This window comes from Vipera berus (genome assembly GCF_964194415.1).
Source record: "Vipera berus genome assembly, chromosome: 7".
NCBI lineage: Eukaryota > Metazoa > Chordata > Lepidosauria > Squamata > Viperidae > Vipera > Vipera berus.
This window is the reverse complement of record NC_138209.1, coordinates 37571345-37591138: the sequence shown is the minus strand read 5'-3', so window position 1 is coordinate 37591138 and position 19794 is coordinate 37571345. Positions and strand designations below refer to the sequence as shown.

Genomic DNA, 19794 nt, shown 5'->3' with positions numbered 1-19794 from the left:
ATGCTTTTTAAAAATATTATAGTAAAATGTAAAGAACTATGATGTCACATATTCATAGCAATAATTTCTTGAACATATAAACATACGTTAGAGAACTATAGTTAGCACTAGCTTTTTGAAAGTAAGGACCAAATTAGATGAACATTATATATAACAAACATGTGGCTTGGGTTAGGGCATGAAGCTATAAATCAGCTATAGTGGCTAAGCCAAAGGACATACAATATGTTCAGTATGATGTATAGACCAGCCAATGTAGGCTTTTTAAAGGACTTTTAAATCTGGATTCTGGTTTTCCTCGCTACCGTCCTAATTCAGGAAAGTTTTCATGCGTAGAATTTCTTTTGGAAAATTAATGTCTTCTTATGTAAATCAGAGACTTTATTGCAATGCCAACAGCAACAACCAATCAGTTGAGAATACAAAAGACAAAATGTAAATTCATTCCTTTTACTACTTTTAATGAACAGCATCTTGTCCAATTTGGTCCTTGGAAGATTCGTGTATTTATTGCCAAACAATAATTGCAATGCACATTACCTGGGCTGCCTTTGAAGATAATTCAGAAACTGTTCATTTAGACAGCAACGGTGTGGATGCTGTTAGATGACATTTTGCAAATATAACCTATAGTTGCTACGTTGGTTGTGAAAACCTCCCAGGTCTACTTCAAAGTATTACTTTTAATCTGTAAACCTTACGTGGCTCAGCCCATTACCTTTGGACCATTTATTCCGAATAGAATTTGCTCATCCTGTGCAGTCATGCTAGGTGTATATGCTTAGGGTCTCTATTCCAGAAGAAGGAAATGGTAGTGCAAACCCTAATTTTGGCAGCAAATCAAATATTATGGACCATTAACCTCTGAGGTGCAATTTATTCCCGCATTGTTTTTTTTTGGGGGGGGGGGTGAGGTGTTACCCCCCCGTTGATAGGGCTCGCAACTTGGGCGTCCTCCTGGACTCACGGCTCAATTTTGAAGACCACATAGGAGCCGTGACCAGGGGGGCTTTTGCACAGGTTCGCCTGGTGCGCCAGTTGCGTCCCTATCTGGACCGAGACGCCCTACGCACAGTTACTCATGCGCTTGTTACCTCCCGTCTGGACTACTGTAACGCTCTCTACATGGGGCTGCCCTTGAAGACCACTCGGAGGCTTCAACTGGTGCAGAATGCGGCCGCGCGAGTTGTAATGGGGGTCTCCCGATACTCCCATGTAACACCTCTACTCCGCGAGCTGCATTGGCTTCCGGTTGCCCTCCGGGTGAAATTCAAGGTGCTGGTTATTACCTATAAAGCCCTACATGGCCTGGGTCCGGGCTATTTGAGGGAACACCTGCTGCCGGCATCAAACGCCCTTCGCCCAGTGCGCTCCCACAGGGAGGGTCTGCTCAGGGTGCCGCCGGTGAGAGATTGCCGGCGGGTGACACCCAGGGATAGGGCCTTCTCAGTGGGAGCGCCTGCCCTCTGGAACCAGCTGCCGGTGGAGCTGAGGACTGCCCCCGACCTCCGATCATTCCGCCGGGGCCTGAAGACCTGGCTCTTTGAGCTCTCGGGCCCAGGCTGAGGAGAAATTTTAATTGGGGTTTTAAGTATACAGGGTCAATTTAATATTTTTTAATTTGGTTTTTTAACTTTTGTATGGTGGATTTTTTAATTTCCTGTAAACCGCCCTGAGTCCTCAGGGAATAGGGCGGTATATAAATGTAACTAAATAAATAAATAAATCTAATTTTTTTTGAGGTGGGTGATATCACCATCTCACCAAAATCACCAAAAATAGTGATTATGGGCTGCCTCATTTGTTTCTTTTTGTATTCTTTTGGAAATAGGTTTTTTTAAATTACTATTTCTGTTTATGTGTCCTGTGACTGTATTAAAAGGACAATACCATTTAGTTCTATGGGTGCTAACTGTAGTAAAACTGCCCTATCAGAAAGGTTTTATTCTGATCATCATTTGTTTTGTCTTGAATATATATTTATACTTTTGTATTTTATTTTCCTATAAAGTATCATGATTCCTTTGGGGTTCACAATATACAAATGTCTATAAATAAATAGTAATTACACACTACAATTGACACTCACGAATGCAAGTATTCAGTGAAAGAGGGAGCAGGAGTGGTTTCCAATATTTTCTTCCTAAAATTAATGGTCCCCCCCATGTGCTTTTTAGTCAGCCAAATTTGTATTTTTAATGTGAAATGTGGATAAATACTTAAACCTTTCATAACTGTTGATTGCATTAACTAAGCTCTGTGAAAGGCCTTTCTTAATCAAGTTCTCTATTGCAAACTTTCCTCCACTTTAGGCCTCATCTCACTATACTGAATTTACCGTACCTCCATCTTCAAAAGGCCCAAAGTTTCCTATAAAAGGAAAGGGGAGGACGGTTGCTGTGATTGGGTGCCTCTGTATCATGTGGCTTGAGAAGTGGGGGGAGGGGAGGGGAACTCCTTTAGCTCTTTCTGAGCAGTGACAGTTAGGAGTGTTGCCTGGTGCTGGGTGATGCTGCTTGCAGGCCCTAGTTCCACCAACATCTTTCTTTCTAACCAACTGACATCATGCAGGCTGCTGAGGGGCAGCAGCTGTTTGATCCTGTCTCATTTGGAAAGGACCTCATGATAGGTGGGGTGGCAGCTGCTATTTCCAAAACAACAGTAGCACCCATTGAACGGGTGAAGCTCCTGCTCCAGGTTCAAGGCTCATCCAAACAGATCCGTGCTGATCAGCAATACAAAGGCATGATAGATTGCTTTATACGCATTCCTCAGGAGCAAGGTATGTTAGCCCTAGAAATAGTTAAATATTATGGTGGCCAAGATCCCTATGTTTTAAATCTTTCTCTGCCATGAAGACAATAAGTTAAGGGTTTTAGTTTTCTATTAGATATGTTATTTATGGGGCGGGGGAAACGCCACCATCTCCACAAGGCAACTCTTGAACCACAATTTAACAGAACCCTTGATTAGTGGCTATATGAGTAACACAGGCATTGTAATATTTACAGTAGATTCTCACTAGTTAGTTGGCATTACAGTGTGATTTATACACAACACCCCATCTGTGAAAGGGATGGTGAAAATTATAATAAAAACATCCAGCAAAACCTAGGCTGCCTACACTTGCGTGTTTCAATTCCATTTCTCCAAAGGACAGTAATCTTAGCCTAGTGGTAATGGATTAGTTTGAGTGTACGGTATATGAATTCTTTAAGCATCAGTCATCATATTGAAACAATTCTAAATATACCTAAGCTTACCTGCCAGTTTTCAATTGAATCTTTGGGGCTTGATTGCTGGTCTGTACTTAGTATACATGGAGAAGTTATTGATAAAATAGTATATAGTGATCTACTTAATTCTACAAATAACAATATAAATTTCCCATTGTCATATCCATATAACCTGATGCCATTTCTGTTTGAAAGTTAGGCCCACTAAGTACAATAAATTTTACCACCAAGTGATTTTTTTTAGAAAACAACAACCGTGTTTTCTTCCCTTCTAAATCTTACAATCTAAATTACTGGTTGATTTTTCAAGCAGTGTCGTGACAAAATTAGCAGAATGTGAATTTATTCATTTTTAAATACATTATTTAGTATATTTTTCCATTATAGAATTCAAGAAGAATATGTAAATTCGCAAGTAATATCCCATCCAGCATGTTTGACTGCAAGAAAACAATATCTTTTGCACTCAGGGAATTTTTGTGAAGTTCTGCGTGTGTCAATGTGTTTGTGTCTGTGTGTGTGTGTGTGTGTGTGTGTGTCTGTCTGTCTGTCTGTCTGTCAATGTATGCTGTGATTATATATACTTAAGTGCTTAGTGCTTTGTCTTTATGGTTTCATATTGCATTGATGATTTAAAATAATAAATCTATAGTAAATAATATCTAATATTTCATCTGCATGGTTGGAATATACTGAATTTGAAACATAATAAGATTTTCTTTCCATGTCTAAGCCAATAAATTACCTCCTCCCCATCTCTCTCTCACTCTCTCTCTCTTTCTCTTTGTCTTTATCTTATGTGGAATTTTAATCTAATAATTAAAATTCTAAATATTTTAGACTGTAGTCTTAGTGTGCAAACAGAATCAAACAGACTAGGTGTGAGCTACTGCTGTTTGGGAGTAATTTGCAGCAGAACGACTCCAGTAACATTTTATGGGGAAATAAATACTGGGGTACTATACAGATTTATATAGAGGTTTTAAACATCTGACAACTAAGACTTGGAATATATATGACAGACATTGTTATTCTGCTGATTGATCCTCTTGAATTTGTTGAATATAGTACTTTTTGAAAGCTGACAAATATAATTGGATAAGAGCTGCTTTTTTAGGTGAGGGAGATAAGGAATTATTAAGAATTCAAACATAAAATGCAATTATATATTTTCAATAAATATTAATAAAATATATAATGAACAATGTTGTATATTAAATATTATCACATGCTTCTTTAAAAGCCTGTAATTTTACATTGTAAGCTATTGCCACAAATAAAGCAAACTTCTTTTTACACATCTGGAGAATCAACTGCCCACAAAGAAGATTTACTCGTGGACTTTAAATCCAAAATACTTATCTATACAAAAATGGTAGTTGGATTTTAATAGCCACTAGGTCACAACTACTCTTCCCATAGTTTAAGACATTTGTCTTGCCAAGCATGAAGTGAAGAAGCTCAGAACCAATATGCTATCATTTTCAAATCAAAAGGATTCATTTGGTTTTATAGAATTTATTCATATAAACTACCTCTGCTTACTATAGTAGCTTTTTTTTAAAGCTAAAATTGAAAGCAGGGAACTTTTTGTCCCTTATCATAAATCTGTGGTGTCTTTGTTATTTATCTCTTTGTCTCTGGTGTAACTCACTTTTTGTTTAAGATGGGAGGAAATTATCCAGTGGTGCCAATATTTATCTTCCATGGTGAATGTTTATGGAAATGAGCTGAAACAAAATGGATTGTCACAGAAGCCAATCAGCTATATTACTGTAAACCAGACATGTCAAACTCGCAACGTCACGGGACCGTTTTGCCATTGCCGGCAATGGGGTGGGCATGGATTCCGGATGACACATCTGGCCCATGGGCCAGGAGCTTGACATCCTTGCTGTAAACCATATGAATGTCATCATATAGAACTGGCCTCATTGTAAATATTTAATCCTTACTGTGCCCAGGCTTTTGCCAAACTTGTGCTCATATTTAAACAGGTATATGGGCTTCCTAATGTTGAGAGCTATCATGGAACATCTTGGTAGACTCATGTGATAAAGTACAGTTGTAAACTGCAGTGTTCAAAACTAGTAGTCCAGAAATATTTCATATTTTGGAAATATTACACAAAATAATGTTGGTACCATCTTAGCATTAAGTCATATGGATCAACTGTTGGTTTTTTTTTCATTTCTACTCAATTTGCCTTGCATATTTTTTACAAAGGCCCTCATAGCTGGTTTTGTTTTTTCAGCAGACTATTTGAAAGAAATGTTAAGAACAATTTCATCTTGTAATGAGCGGTTTTGTTGTAAATGAAATGGATCTCATGTAGAAAACTCTTTAATCCTGGAGCACTGGGGAACTACCAGAGGACTGGAAGAGAGCTGATGTAGTTCCCATCTTCAAAAAAGGGAAAAAAATAGATCCAGGAAACTACAGACCTATCAGCCTGACCTCAATACCTGGGAAGATTCTGGAAAAGATAATCAAACAACAAATCAGCGAACACCTTGATGCAAACAAAGTCATCACTAAAAGTCAACATGGGTTTGTCAAAAACAGATCATGCCAGACAAATCTTATTACATTCTTTGACCAAGTGACAAAATTAGTGGACCAGAGGAACGCTGTAGATATAATTTACTTGGACTTCAGTAAGGCATTTGATAAAGTAGATCACAACCTACTACTTGATAAGATAGAAAAATGTGGGTTAGATAGCATTACCACCAGATGGATTCGTAGCTGGCTGACAGGCCGTACTCAGCGTGTGGTCCTCAATGGAACCGCATCTACATGGAAGGAAGTGTGTAGTGGGGTGCCCCAGGGCTCTGTTCTGGGCCCAGTGCTCTTCAATATCTTCATTAATGATTTGGATGAGGGGATAGATGGGGAACTCATCAAATTTGCAGACGACACCAAGCTGGCAGGAATAGCCAATACTCCAGAAGATAGGCTTAAGATACAGAAGGATCTGGACAGACTCGAACACTGGGCACTATCTAACAAAATGAAATTCAATGGTGAAAAAAGTAAGGTTCTACATTTAGGCAGGAAAAATCAAATGCATAGGTATAGTATAGGTGGTACCTTGCTCAATAGTAGTAACTGTGAGAGGGATCTCGGAGTCTTAGTAGACAATCACTTCAATATGAGCCAGCAGTGTGCTGCAGCTGCCAAAAAAGCCAACACAGTGCTAGGCTGCATTAACAGAGGGATAGAATCAAGATCAAGTGAAGTACTAATACCACTTTACAATGCTTTGGTAAGGCCACACCTGGAATACTGCATCCAGTTTTGGTCACCACAATGTAAAAAAGATGTCGAGACTCTAGAAAGGGTACAGAGAAGAGCAACCAAGATGATTAGGGGGCTGGAGGCTAAAACATATAGGGAACGGTTGCTGGAATTGGGTAAAGGTAAAGGTAAAGGTTCCCCCGCACATGCGTGCTAGTCGTTTCCGACTCTAGGGGCCGGTGCTCATCTCCGTTTCAAAGCCGAAGAGCCAGCGCTTGTCCAAGGACGTCTCCATGGTCATGTGGCCGGCATGACTGGACGCCAAAGGCGCACGGAACGCTGTTACCTTCCCACCGGAGTGGTCCCTATTTTTCTACTTGCATTTTTACGTGCTTTCGAACTGCTAGGTTGGCAGAAGCTGGGACGAGTAACAGGCGCTCACTCTGTTACGCGGCAGTCGGGATTCGACCCGCCAAACTGCCGACCTTCTGATCGACAAGCTCAGCGTCCTAACCCACTGAGCCACCGCGTCCGTTGGGTATGTGTAGTTTAATGAAGAGAAGGGTGAGGGGTGACATGATAGCAGTGTTCCAATATCTCAGGGGCTACCACAAAGAAAAGGGAGTCAAGCTATTCTCCAAAGCACCTGAAAGCAGGACAAGAAGCAACGGATGGAAACTAGTCAAGGAGAGAAGCAACCTAGAACTAAGGAGAAACTTCCTGACAGTTAGAACAATTAACCAGTGGAACAACCTGCCTCCAGAGGTGGTGAATGCTCCAACACTGGAGGCTTTTAAGAAGAGACTGGACAGCCATTTGCCTGAAATGGTATAGGGTTTCCTGCCTGAGCAGGGGGTTGGACTAGATGACCTCCAAGGTCCCTTCCAACTTTATATTATTATTATTATTATTATTATTATTATTATTATTATTATTATTATTATTATTATTATTATTATTATTATTATTATTATTATTATTATTATTATTTTATTATTATTAATTTATTATTATTATTATTATTATTATTATAATAAATAAAAGTTATTATGCAATTGATGATTATATTTTAATATTGTACTTTGATGATGATGATGATCACCATTATCAAATTTACTCTATTTGCCACCCATCTTGCAGTTTGAAGCAGTTTTTACATATCTTGAACAGTGTAGGCACATTGGAGTAGTCCTGAAAAATAGCACAGAATAGATCTCAACAAATTATCAATTAATTTTGTTGCTATTTCTGATCTCATTCCTAGACCTAAGCTTCCACTGTATAGTTATCAAATGGTTAACACTGGTATAATCTATAATTTGAAAGTTAAGCATTGACTTTGGAAACAACTATGATAAGTTTTAAAGTTGTTCAATAATAACTTAATTTTTGAAATTTATTTCAAGTGTTTAAACTTGAAATAAATTGAAAAAGTTTCAGTAATAAAGTATAATCATGCAATTAAAATTATTTAAAATGAGGGACCCTATATATTTTAAAAATTTCTATTTACAGGATTTGTCAGTTTCTGGCGTGGCAATCTTGCCAATGTTATCCGATATTTCCCAACTCAAGCCCTAAACTTTGCCTTTAAGGACAAATACAAGCAGATTTTCATGTCTGGAGTTGATAAAGATACACAGGTAAGTCTGATTTAATAAAGATTTATTCCAAAAAGGTTTCCCTTGTTTTAATCTTAAGTACTGGAAATGTGGGTATTCTTTTGGATGATTATAGGCGTTGTATAGATCAGGGGTGTCAAACTGCTGGCCTGTGGGCCGGTTGCATCATGCGGAAGCTGCGTCCACCCCAGTTCTGGCAATGAGAAAAAAGTTGTGATACATCGCGACAAGTCATATGAGGCAACAAGTTTGACACCCATGGATTTTGTTGTTGGCTATTACTGGTGTAAGCATCTCCTGAGTTGACTAACATGAGTCATGCTGACCTGTGATTGTCTTTTCCTGCAGCCCTTTGTGCCAACCAAATACCTTTGTTGAAGGATCCCTTGAAACTATAGGGAAGGGTTAGGAAAGGAGAATTATTGAAAGTTAATTTTATTCCTATCATCAGCAGGATCCTCCACTGGATTTGAACCTAGCTTCTTTTTCTGGAATCCTGTTTAGGATTCAAACCATTGACATTTGCATAAAAATGCAAAATACATTTAATGAAGGATTAATTCAATGGTCACATGAGGAAATGCTGAGTCTTATTGCTTGTAATGCCTCCACTTAAGACCCACTATTTATTTTTTTCAGTGTTCTACTATTTGTTGTATTAAAGCAGCAATACTCAATCATTTCTAGATGTGTTGAAATGTCAACAAGCTAGAAATCCCAGGTAGCATACTTGCTGACCACTTGAAAATGAAGGAAGGAAATTTGTGAGAAAGTATGTAGGCATGAGTATCCAACAAAAATGGGATCAGAACTCCAGTTAGTCTTATGCAGTCTCATAACTTGAAATGTTTATGCTGTGACATCTATCATCCCCAGCCCAGGTTGTAAATTCCAACAACTGTAGTCCAAATGTATCTGGAAAATGTTTGCTTTGGCCAGGTTATATTACGGTAAGCAAACAAATTTCAGCATTATCTAATTGTCTGAAACCTGATTGACCAATCACTTGAAGGTATGGATGCTTTTGGAAATAATTATCTGCATTAATATAGATTATTGGCTGTTGCTTCCCCTATAATGTCATTTCAATCTGTAAATATTTAAATGAATATATTTTGAAAAGGCACCTAACAACACCATTCCATTCCTTAGGAAGTAGTAATAAAAAGAAATAATTTTAATCTACTGTACAATTGTGCAGTATAATAGTGGGAAGTAATTTGCTTTCCAAATATTTTAGATTTCATATTTCATTTTAATGTAATTAATGTAATGTAATTTTAAACCACTGGGAATCTTGATTAAATTATGCTGATATAAATACAGTAAATAAATTCTTAGTTATTTTTTAAAAGTTATATGGTGGAGAATAGAGAGAAAGTATACAAAGTTTTGTATCTAATGAGCTCATCAATCTTTGAGGAAAGGATATTTTTTAAAAGATGTATGTTTATTTACATAAGTTCTCTAAATGTATGAATAAGATTAATGTCATGGAGAATTAAAACTCCCTTTCACTAGCAGGCAATTTGTCTATATTTATTTTAATATCTTCTGAATTAACAAATACCTATTTCACATTTAAGGTTCTTTTATTTATGAGCACTTGCAAATGAGCTTATTTAGTCTTCCATATTTTATATTACATGTTCATCTTCTGTCAACTTGAGACAAGTTAATTCTTGAATTACAGGTAATCCCCGAGTTACGAACGCTCGTTCAAAGTTATGTGATGAGCGACTCCCAAAATTATGAGTATTGCAGCACCACAGCAGTTGTTTGTCCTTACAAGCAACCGCAGTGGCTCTGCAACACTCACCTGGCTTATTCCCTCCCCGCCCCCGCCGCAGGTCTGTCTAGGCACCAGGCCTTCAGTACTCACCCTGTGAAGATGGAGAATCTTTGCTTTCTTGGCTGCTCCAGGCTTCGGTGTCTTTGCAGAGAATGGAGGCCTAAAATAACACAAGATGACATGAGATCAGTGGAGCGAGATCTCACACTATTGTTCTCACGTGATCTCATGGTTCTTTAGGCCTCTGTTCTCTGCAACAGAGAACCAAACTGAAGCCGGGGGACACTTTAACATGACTCCAGAAGCTGGATTGGGGCTCCAGAGGCCTGGAAAAGGCCTCTGCTGCCTGGATCTTTGGCTGCAGAGAATGGAAAAGGCCTCCGGAGCCTGGATCAGGCCACGCGGAGCCACAAAATCACTCCACGGCCATGGATCCAGTCTCTGGAGGCTTGGAAAAGGCCTCTGGAGCCTGGATCAGGCCACGAGGGACCACAAAATCACTACACGACCATGGATTCGGCCTCCGGAAGCTTGGAAAAGGCCTCCAGAGCCCAGATCGGGCCGTGGGGGTCACAAAATTGCTCCACAGCCATGGATTTGGGCTCTGGAGGCTTGGAAAATGCCTCTGGAGCCCGGATAGGGCTTTGGGGGGGAACACAAAATTGCTCTGCAGCCATCGATCCAGGTTCTGGAGGCCTTTTCCAGACCTCTGGAGCCCACCAGATCGGGCCACGGAGGACTGTGAACGTGTCCCCTGGCCTCAGATCGGAACGGCAACAGGAACCGCAGCAGAGGAAACAGACCTTTTTCAGGTGAGTCTCATGCGGCAGGAAGAAAGGGGGAAGCATGAGGTATCTTACTGGATTAGGGGGGCCTTGGGGGTCTGTTCCATCACTAGGCCGTCCATGGCCTTCCCTACCCTGAGATACCTCATGTTTACTTAATGAGCCATGTGCATTTTAACAAGCAAGAGAGTGATCTTGCTAAAGGAACAAGATTCACTCTACGGGTTTTTGAGTTATGAGTGGAATGGGCAAGCTCCTTTACACTCATAACTCGAGGACTTCCTGCATTATGCTAGAGAACATATTTTTTAAAAATACCTTGTGGCACCGTCTCTTTCCAGTGAACAGAACTCTTGATTCCTATATGAACATGCCCATGCTATTTTCTTGGCAACAACACAGAAGCAATTTACCATTGACTTTTACAAAATGCTTTTCTGATTTCTGGGCTGATTGGCAGCCCTTAGTTTTCTCTTGATCTCAGATTTAAGTACATGCAGAGCTTACACTGCTTAGCTTTTGAGATCAGCCAAGTTTGCATTTACTCCATAATATAAGAATGAAAACTAAAATAACTAAACTGCAGCGCATAAATGAAATCACTGAACGCTATATTTTAACAAGCTATATGTATAATTGCAAAACTACCACACTCATTTGAATTAAATAACAGTTGTCTTGTTTAACAGCATAAATGAAACCTACATTTGAATCTAAAATTGTAAATGCAGTACTTTTCAAAAATGTTAATCAGGAATACTTCAAAACAAGTACATAAGGTTTAATAATACATAAGGTTCAGGATGGTTTCTTTAAGAAAATGTGTTATAAGGTAAAAGCCGTGTTACCTACACTCCAAATTATTTGGGGCACCATTTTCTATTTACAGCAATTGGCATAGATTGGAGTGAGAGGATATTGTGAGTATGTATAATTAGTAATTTTTCCACCCAAACTCCCTAAAAAATTGGTAATTTGCTTTTATTAGTATTTGATCATATATAAAATCAATGTCATCTCAACATTAGTTTACAATAGTTGAGATATTCATCAGGGAAAAAAGGGCTTGAAGGCAACAACTTGGATTGTTTTTAAATTTTGCCTTGTAAACCGCCCTGAGTCCTTTGGGAATAGGGCGGTATATAAACCGAATAAATAAATAAATAAATAAATAAATAAATAAATAAATAAATAAATAAATAAATAAATAAATAAACAAACTTTAATTCTGAACAGAGCACACTATTTCTATTACAGTTTGCGAGATGGTTCGTTTCAAATCTGGCTGCTGGTGGAGCAGCTGGGGCTACTTCATTGTGTGTAGTATATCCACTGGACTTTGCACGAACTCGATTGGGTGCTGACATTGGCAAAGGTAAGGTGCTCCATATTAAAAATATTTTAAAGATGTGTTCACCTGGCTATTTTAATTTATATGCTCTACTATCAATATTCAAGACATAATCAAAACTTATATTTTAAACTTTGAATTGTTTGTGCATAAAGCTTATTAGATAAAGCACATTTAGCTTTTACTTTCTTCAACAACCAAGGGTTTGTTGTCACTGTGAGTTATGGGGGGGCACGAAAGGAGGCTAAGAAGTTCACAACTATGCATTTTGTTTAATTGTTTTCCCACTATTAAGTATTCTGTGGCAAATTGCTCTGGACTTGGAGATTCCATGGAATACTATATTTACTATATTAAATTTGAATGACTTAGTGCCAGTCACTTTGAAAATGAAAGATATTATCCAAATATAACTTAGTTGCCTCATTTACACGTTATGTAAAAATATCACAGGATATTTGTTTTTAAGAAAACCAAACATTCTAAGAAAAAAAAACATGATTAATTTGGGAATAGCTGGTTTGAATTTGTTTTATGGCTTGTTTCATTTTGGCTTATTACATCTGAGCAATAAATGGGATTGAGTGGTTGTGGAAAAAGTGATTATCGAGCCTGGTTTGGTTTGGTTTAAGGCTTGGTGTTCTTTCAATCATTGGTATTCTTTTTTTCTTTTATCTGTAATTTACCCTGTAGTTCAGACATGTCAAACACAAGCCCCAGGGGCCGGATCCGGCCCACGAAGTGGCTTCATGTGGCCCGCGAAGCCATCCTGGAAACAGTGAGGGAACAGCCCCCACTGCCTTGGCCCTGGCCCAGAGACCCTCCTTCTGCCAGAGACCCTCAGATCTGTCCCACTCCTGCCTGGGCCCCCATAGGCACCCTTGATGCGAACGATGTAGAGCTGGCCATGCCCACCCAGTAGGCCACGCCCACCCAGGCCATACCCACCCGTCCCCCTAAGGGCAACTGCAATGCTGATGCGGCCCTCAATGAAATTGAGTTTGACACCCCTGCTGTAGTTGGTTGTCCTTGAAATTGGATTAAATAAATGAATAAATTCTGAATTACCTCTAATTTGTTTTTGTGCTCAACATGTTTCTTTTGGAAATTGGCAGAACAGATGGAATAAACAGACCACAAATTGACCAAACAAATTATAGTTACTTGATTCATCTACAAAATTAACTCTGATTTCTCATCATATTTTGCAATCTGTCCAGATAGAGAGAGAAACATCTATGAGGAAATTGTTTATAAAATGACTACTGGGGATTTTTTGTTTTTACTTATGTTTCAAGTATTTTAACATGTTTTTGAAAATTTGCTTTTTTACTTCATTTTTAAGGTCCCTCTGAGAGACAATTCAAAGGTCTAGCTGACTGTATTGCTAAAATTGCCAGAAAAGATGGAATTACTGGTCTATACCAAGGATTTGGTGTTTCAGTACAGGGAATTATTGTATATCGGGCATCTTATTTTGGATGTTATGACACCATAAAAGTAAGTTTTTTGAACTTTTCCCCCCAAAAATATTGAGTATTGATATGCTATATTTATTATACATGTTTTATATGATAATTTATGTAAAATATACAGCCTTATTTTATTCCTTTGCCACCCTGGAGTCAATCTGTTCCACCATGTTCTATCTGGGCTGACGTTTTCTGTCTTGTGTATAAGTTCTACATGAGATATTCTACATTCCTATTTCCTAAGAGAATTCAATAGCTTGTTATACTGTAGTTGGCACAACTGAAAGACTTTCGATAATCACATCTATTAATCAATTATTCACATTTTGACTTCTTTTTCATTTTCTTTGGCTTTTTCACTTATTCAAGGTACACCAGCACTACTTTCTCATGTTCCCCAGACTTTTCTAAAATCAGCTTGAATTTCTGATATTTCCCTTTGAGTATATGATCTAAACTAAGTTGAAGAATCATAAACATTATTTTGTAAGTAAGGATATTATGTGATGGTTTGCAGGTTTTGTTAAATCTGTATTTGACATATGGTATGTAGACTAGCATCTTCCAATCTCTTAGTCTCTGGATTGTTCTCCATATTTTCTGGCATAGTTTAGTTAAAATTGGTTTAATTCTTCCGTTGCTGCTTGTCATACTTTTATAGATATTTTGTGATTTCCTCTAGCCTTTTGATTTGGTAACAACTGGAGAGCTGATCTAACTAATTCTGCTCTAGAGGTTCTTCTAAAGCAGGGGTTTCCAACTGGGGGTGCGAGGCGATATTCCAGGGGGTGAGAAAACTTGAGTTTTCAAAATTACAGTGTATATGCATAATTCGTTGCCATTATTTCGAACTTTTGTAAGGGGTCCGAGAATATATCAGAAGCATTCTAGGGGTACGTGGTATAGAAGTTGATTCAACCTTTGAAATGACTCTTGATGAATATTTATTTTTATTTAAACTAAAATTAGGCAACATTATTGCATTTGGATAAATGTGATTTTAGATGTGGTCTCACCAGTGGACCGCAGTTTACCATCTGGGCATCTAGTTATATTGCATCTTAGTTTTTCATATGAAATATTCTTCCTGTTTATTTGTCTGACACTCTAAAACAGGGGTGTCAAACTCAATTTTGTTGAGGGCCGCATCAGCATTATGGTTGTCCTCAAAGGGTCAGTTGCTGTCCCTTTCTCTTCCTCAGGCTTGCCCCACAGAAGCCTATCCTATCCTATCCTATCCTCTTCTCTCTCTCAGGTTTGCCCCACTGACATCTTTCCTCTTCTTCCTATTGCCTTCTCCCACTCACTCCTCCTTCCCGCCGAAACCCCTCCCTTTATATCTTCTCCTCCCCCATGTGTTCAGTCACTGCCCAGCTTGCCTTTTCATGCAGTGCTCATCAGCTGGAGCTGCATGCACTGATTCTGGGATCCCCGCCAAGCACCAGGAGCCTAGCAGCTCCAGCTGACTCTTCCGCTGAAGACTGCATGCAGCTCCTGGCCACCCCCTTGGCCGCCGGAAGCACCAATCAGCTGGAGCTGCGCATGCTGATCCCGGGGCCTCAGCAGAGTCCCAGCAATACCGCAGCTCCAGCAAGCTTTCTGGTACTGCCGCTGCTTCAGCTCACTCTCCTCACATACACTACATACTCAATCACCTCCTCCTACTAGTTTGATTGCAGGCCAGATCTAAACACATCATGGGCCAGATGTGGCCCGTGGGCCTTGAGTTTGACATGTGTGCTCTAAAACATAAAGATGAAAAATATTGTAAATTACTTCAATAATGTAAAATGATTCATCAAAATATTCTGAACAGATAGAAAACTTTTCTATGGAAAAAGTTCATTCATTCATGACTTTATTCTTGCTTAAATTTAAATAATTGAAGACAAGTCAATGACTAATTTTTCTTTTCCCTTCCTAGGGACTGCTACCAAATCCTAAAGAAACCCCATTCCTTTTATCTTTTGCAATTGCTCAAGTGGTGACAGTATTTTCTGGGATTCTCTCGTATCCATTTGACACTGTCAGAAGACGCATGATGATGCAGGTAAGCAGTTCATCTAGAAAACATGTGAGTGTCCTTGTGACTGTCTGGGCTACATCATTCTGTTTTGATACTACTTGTTTCATATCTCTCTTCTTTAATCAGAAAATGTGATTTTAGAATATAATGCTAAATCAATCCACTGGTCTATCTAATTCCATATGGTCTGGTTATTTGAGCAACAGTTCTTCAGAATCTCAGCTAGTAATCTTTTCTACACATACAGAGATTCTGGAACCTTCTCCAAGCAAGTATTCTGTTACTAAGTAGCCTCTGTATAAAACATACCCATTGGTCTATACCCTGCATGCAATTACAATTTCAAATGGGAATATTGGTATTTATAACCTAGCTATGATTTCTAGACAATTTTGACATAGTTAACATTGAAATTGCAAAATAAAATATGGTGTTCTGGCAGTTATTAGATTCTTTATCAACAGTGTTGGGATAAAAGCAATAGGAGTAAACATTAGTAAATAATACATTTTATTGAATTGGTAAATTCCGTCCTCAATATTTTTTGTATACGTTTGAAGTATTTGAAAGAGGGACTAAGCTGGCATGAATGATTCATAATACATAAATACTTAAATTTTAATAAAATCTGTTTTTATAAAAGAAAGAAGAACAGGACTGTCTTTTTTAGTTCATTTATTTACTATAGAGCCAACATTTAAAGCATCTTAATATACGTTGCAGAATTATAATCACCTGGTGCAAAATCATAGAACATAGAATGACAGAGTTAGAAGGGACCTGGAGGTCATCTAATCCAATCCCCAGCTCAAGCAGGAGAGTCTATACTATTTCAGACAAGTGGCTGTCCAGTGTCTTTTTAAAAGCTTCCAGTGATGGGGCACCCACAAGTTCTGAAGGCAAGCCATTCCACTGGTTGATTGTTCTCACCATTAGGAAATTTCTCCTTAGTTCTCGGTTGCTTCTGTCCTTGATTAGTTCCCATCCACTGTTTCTTATCTTGCCTTCTGGTTCTTTGGAAAATAGGTTGACTGTCTTCTTTGTGGCAGCTCCTCATATAATTGCATTTATATCAACAGAAATTTAGGAGAATCTAGAATTCAGTCAGTCTCAAAGTGCAAATTCAGTAAAGAACATTGCACCAAAACCTGACATTTAAAAACTAGCAGTCTTTAAAATATCATTTGAAGTGACCTCATTTAAGTCTGAACTTTACAGGAAACTTTATGGGAAAATCATTTTAAGTGTAGTAGCAGAGACCTACATCAGGAAAATATTTTCTCATTAAGTTCTTAGCAGTCGCAACGTTTGAGGTAATATAGCTATAATTTGATAAAACAAATATTACAGAATAAGTATTTACTATATATCAAGTGTATATAGTTTGCACTAACTGGTTATATTTAAATGTTTTTTGAATTCAGAGTGGAGAGACTGAACGTCAGTATAAAGGAACCATTGACTGCTTTGTCAAGATATATGGCCAGGAAGGAATAAAGGCCTTTTTTCGTGGGGCTTTTTCAAATGTTCTTCGTGGGACAGGAGGTGCCTTGGTGCTAGTCCTTTATGACAAAATCAAGGAATTCCTTCATATTGATCCTTCAATAGGCTCAGCATCCGACTAAAGGCACTGATGATCTATTTTACTTGCATTGCACATGTAGAGATAAAACCTTATTGTTTTGAATATTGGTTTATTAATGAGTATTCCACTTTGTAACAAGTCAATAGTATTTAATGTTATGATTTTAAAGCAATTTAAAGGTTACATTTACTTAGTTTTTACTTTCAAAAGACTTCTGCCTATTATTTCATTTTCCTTGAGTTATTGTCTTTACCTTCAAAATCACGAAACCTGGATTTCATCTTGAAGACAAGCGATTCTTTAGGAGGGAGAGAAAAACATTGAATTGCCTAGCCAAAGATGTCTATCATAGTTAATTTAATTTATTTTAATTTTATATTGGATTGTTTTTAAATTTTGCCTTGTAAACCGCCCTGAGTCCTTTGGGTATAGGGCGGTATATAAACCAAATAAATAAATAAATAAATAAATAAATAAATAAATAAATAAATAAATAAATAAATAAATAGTTGATAAATGAGCTTGGATTGGAATCCAGTTTGCTCCAATCCAAACCCAGTAGTTTAAACTTTTTTTATTAGCAAGAAATAAGAGCTTTTCCAGGCAAAGCTAAACAAAATTTAGACAGCTTATAGCCCCAGTTAGTGCAAATTTATTCAGATTATTTTGTTCAACAGTTTGAATTAAGGGTGTCTTGGAATGAATGTACTGTAATGTTCTTCAGCAAAGTAATAATAGGAGTTTCTTGCTAGGAAACTGTTTTCCTTAATCTTTTCCAGTATCACAGAAGGGGGAAAAAATGTGTATTGAAGCAAAAGCTGGGTATGTTCAGGTAAAGGAATCTAATACTATGTAAGAATCTCAGTTATGTCTTTCCAAAGCAATAAATTAACTCTGTGTAATAAAAGTCATCAGTGTAAAACAGGTAGTAAAGATTATAATCTCTAAATCTATTATTCTTTAATGATATTGTTAGTAGGATGTACATTGTAGAAATGAAAGCCACAGTGAGCCTTTTGTCAGATACCCTCAAGGTGATTTACAACAGAAAGCAATAAAATGTAATAAACAGAGAAAAAGACAGTAAATCAGAACAAGAGAGAGAAAGAGAAAATTAAAATCTAAAAATCATAGGAAATTAAAAGGATTATTCTCTGTTAAGAATCTACTAGTAAATCTATAAGGCTATTGAAAAAGAATATATTTCACCAATGCTAAAAAAAGGTTTCTGAGCAGATATAAAGAAATCTGCAGAGAAAGCTTGATGTTTGTGTCACCAAAGTCATTTCAATAACATCCTGCTTAATGTCCATTTATGCTGGTCTCAAAAAAAGGGGATTCAGAAGATTTTATGAAAAGAATAAAGAACATTTTTAAGTAGTTAACTGAGCCTCTAAAGTTTAAAACTTAAAACATTTAAAATCTGTTGATAATACCCATTCAAGAAAATATCTTACTGTTACCCTTCTGCACCAGATTTTTCAGCAACAAATATCTGGAAAAAATTAGCCTGGATATTAATAGAATAGATTAATTGAATCAGACTTGATGAGAGAACTGCCAGAAAAGATTCCTTAAATTCTTAGCCAAATATTAGGAAATAACATTAATTTGGTCAATTTCATCCATACATTTTAGTAAACTCCCTTATGTAGAGTTTAATAATGTAGGAAAATTATATAGACCCAAATAATCAGGCTAAGCATTACCTCTATATCAAATAGGAAGAATAATACTGCAGAACTCAATCTAATAAAGGCTGGGATTGTTTTCTTCTAAATTTAGTATGAAAATCTCAGCCCTCGTTCGGAGAGCAGGGAACAAAGCAACCGAAACGAGCGCCAAGTCCTCAGGGAAAGGTTTATTGTCGACAAACAGCAAATCCAAGGAAATCAAAGCCAGCGTTGGCTGCTACCCGCAACCAACGCTGTTAAATACTTGTTGAACGGAAACACCCACACCCCACCCAACCGCACCCATATCCGCCCATCCCACACTTAAAGACCGTCCCTCCCTGGAAACTCCTTTCGATTCCTGTCCCAGCACCCGGCACCCTCCATCACCCAGGTAAGCCCTCTCCCAAAACCCTGACCCACCACCATCATGTATCACTCCCGCACCCCTCCCCTGGGCCAGCACCACCCGCCCCCGTTCCCCAGACACCTCCCCACCCTGCCACGGACCCCGGGTACGTAAGCCTGTCGGGCTCTCAGCCGCGCCAGCTGGTCCACAAGCCACAACCCTTCGTCCCACACACAGGTTGGTGGGAGGCAGAAAGCGACTCCCCGCGGGCCTGCCGAGGCCGAGTCCTTCCACCGGCTCCGGCATCGCCTCGGTTGCAGGCCCCCCGGCAGACTCAGGCCCATGCCCCGACGAGGCCGCGGGACCTGCCGGCACCGAGTGGAGCCGAATGGGCCGTTCTGCGCATGCGCACGTTTCCACAGCAACAACAGACTCGTGTGCACGTGCTCCCAGCTGGCCGTGCATCCCCTCGTTGCCGCTGCTGCTGCTCCAGCAAAGGGCGAGGTGCAGGAGCCGCCCGCCCCAGGTCAGGCTCGCCAGGGAGAGGGGTGGAGTGCAGGTGGCTCAAGGCGAGGGTTCGGGGGTGCAGCGCCGGTCGTCGGGGCCCCACTGAATGTCGGGCCCGCGGGGCGCGACAGAAAAATTATGTAGCATTACAACTGG

General features: G+C 38.7%; 1 protein-coding gene across 1 annotated transcript; it reads left to right on the top strand.

Annotated features, from left to right (window-relative positions):
* Positions 1-2565: 2565 nt before the first annotated feature.
* Positions 2566-17149, top strand: SLC25A31 (solute carrier family 25 member 31; the record flags this gene model as incomplete). Its single annotated transcript, XM_081332328.1, has 6 exons — positions 2566-2782; positions 7992-8119; positions 11933-12050; positions 13372-13526; positions 15423-15548; positions 16949-17149. The coding sequence occupies 6 exons, from the start codon at positions 2566-2568 to the stop codon at positions 17147-17149; spliced, it is 945 nt and encodes a 314-aa protein (XP_081188454.1).
* Between the last annotated feature and the right edge of the window lie 2645 nt (positions 17150-19794).